The sequence below is a fragment of the Chlorocebus sabaeus genome, chromosome 1 (genome assembly GCF_047675955.1).
Source record: "Chlorocebus sabaeus isolate Y175 chromosome 1, mChlSab1.0.hap1, whole genome shotgun sequence".
Lineage (NCBI taxonomy): Eukaryota > Metazoa > Chordata > Mammalia > Primates > Cercopithecidae > Chlorocebus > Chlorocebus sabaeus.
Genome location: NC_132904.1, coordinates 56,981,052 through 56,983,061, shown reverse-complemented (window position 1 = coordinate 56,983,061; position 2,010 = coordinate 56,981,052). Strand labels below are relative to the sequence as shown.

At 36.5% G+C, this 2,010-nt stretch overlaps 1 protein-coding gene across 1 annotated transcript; it reads right to left on the bottom strand.

Moving 5' to 3' along the window:
• Positions 1-720: 720 nt before the first annotated feature.
• LOC103240946 (olfactory receptor 10A6) lies at positions 721-1,671 on the bottom strand. Its single transcript, XM_037997639.2, has one exon. It carries the CDS (start codon positions 1,663-1,665, stop codon positions 721-723), a length of 945 nt encoding a protein of 314 aa, XP_037853567.1. The 5' UTR covers positions 1,666-1,671.
• Between the last annotated feature and the right edge of the window lie 339 nt (positions 1,672-2,010).

Sequence of the window (2,010 nt, the reverse complement as noted above, 5' to 3'; positions counted from 1 at the left end):
AGGACAGCCATACTTTAAATGACCTTCAAAAATGATCACATGATGTTCTCTACTCAAAACACTGGATGAATATATATTCTAAAATAACCAGAAGAAAACTAGTTTTGAATTATAGCCTCTCTGAGTCCCTGAGTAGAGACATTGTGTCCCTCTCAATAAATAACTGCTCTTTCCTACTTATTTATGGAACGGATTTTCACTACAGAAGCAAAAAATCTCATCTCGTTATTGTAGGCTTCTTGGCATTCAACATAGACAGCGGGGTAGGATGGGTGCTCAGGTCAGTCTGAAGTCATTAAAATCATTTAGAAAAGTAACTCAGTAATACCTATGAAAACTTGCAAACTCACATTTGTTTTCACCCTTCGAACCTACTTTGTGAAAGCTATTCTGTAAAAATTAAAGCACCAGAATTTATGAATATATAAAAACAGGTTGTTTTAGTATTATCTATTGTGACCAAAAAAATAACCATTAGTAGGGCTATTGCTAAACAAATTGTTGAAATTGTGTTATATTCAATATTAAGGAATATTATGCATTGGTGAAAAAAACTAAAAACGTTAACATATAAAGATGCTCCTGATATACAATCAAACTTGGGGAACTCAAGAAATTAATCATCCTCATGCCAAAAAATGCAGACTTTTTCACCATTTATTAAATTTAGATTGAGTACAGTCAGGCAGTGACTAAATCTTACATGGCTTCTCAACACAGTCAGATTGTGTGTAAAACCACTCGCCTTCGCCATAGTTTCATCAAAGCCCTCTTCATCTCACTGTTTTGCAGACTGTAGATAAGTGGATTCAGCAGAGGTGTCAGAAGTGAATAAGACAGTGACATCAGTTTCTTGGTTTCTGGTGAGTAGCCAGATTTGGGCTGTAAATAAGTCATATTGGCTGTGCCGTAGAACAGGGTCACAGATGTGAGGTGAGAGGCACAGGTTGAAAACGCCTTTTGTCTCCCAGTAGTTGATGGAATCTTCAGGATGGCAAAAAGAATTCGAATGTAAGACAGGAGTATCAACAAGAAAGGAACCAAAATAATCAAAAAGGTGCCTGTGAATGCATAGATTTCAAACAAAAACGTGTCTGCACATGCAAGTTCTAACACTGCTGGGGTTTCACAAGATATATGGTTAATTTCATTAAGGCCACAAAAGGGAAAACTAGATACCCATGACGTTTGCACAGTACCTAACATAAAACCTAAGGCCCATGAAAATATAATTAATTTCATAAAAACTCCTTTATTCATAATCATTTGGTAGTTGAGAGGATGGCAAATTGCAGCAAATCGGTCATAAGCCATTGCTCCCAGGAGAAAACATTCAGCCCCACCAAAAAGAAGGATGAAATACATCTGTGCAAAACAGCCCCCAAAAGAAATTGTAGTTTTTTCAGTAGAGAGGACCACCAGCATTTCAGGCATAATAACTGTACTGAAACTCAGGTCCACCACAGATAAGTTCAGGAGGAACAGGTACATGGGAACATGGAGGTTCTGGTCTAGGGAGATGATGACTATAATGATGGCATTTCCTATCAGGGTCGCCAGATAAATAACCAGGAAAACCCCAAAGAGCTGCCCCTGGAGCTCAGGAAAGTTAGAAAAACCCAAGAGGATGAATTCAACCACAGAGCTTTGATTTTGTCTTTTCATTTTCAGTAATGAAGTCATGCATTGATTTTATGGACATAGTATATAAAGAATAAAATCAGTCCATTAGCTAAGAGTTCCAGTCTGCATTCACCCCAGAAATTCTGGCAGAAGATGAAAAGAGGAGTCTATCCTGACAGAAATTTTCTTTGGCAATTTTAGACAATGACCAAATACTTGGATTATATTCCAAATATAAAAAAGAGAAATGAAGAACTCTGGCTCAGAGATCTTGTCTGAAAAGCAGGAAATAACATCAAATTTATTTGATATTATTTGAAAATTAAACATAGCCTTAAAGGAAATATAAATACTTTATACCTTAGGTTCCAATCCCATAACATTGCT

Coding starts and splice junctions, on each gene's coding strand:
- LOC103240946 (XM_037997639.2), bottom strand. CDS start 1,665: ATGAAAAGACAAAATCAAAGCTCTGTGGTTGAATTCATCCTCTTGGGT.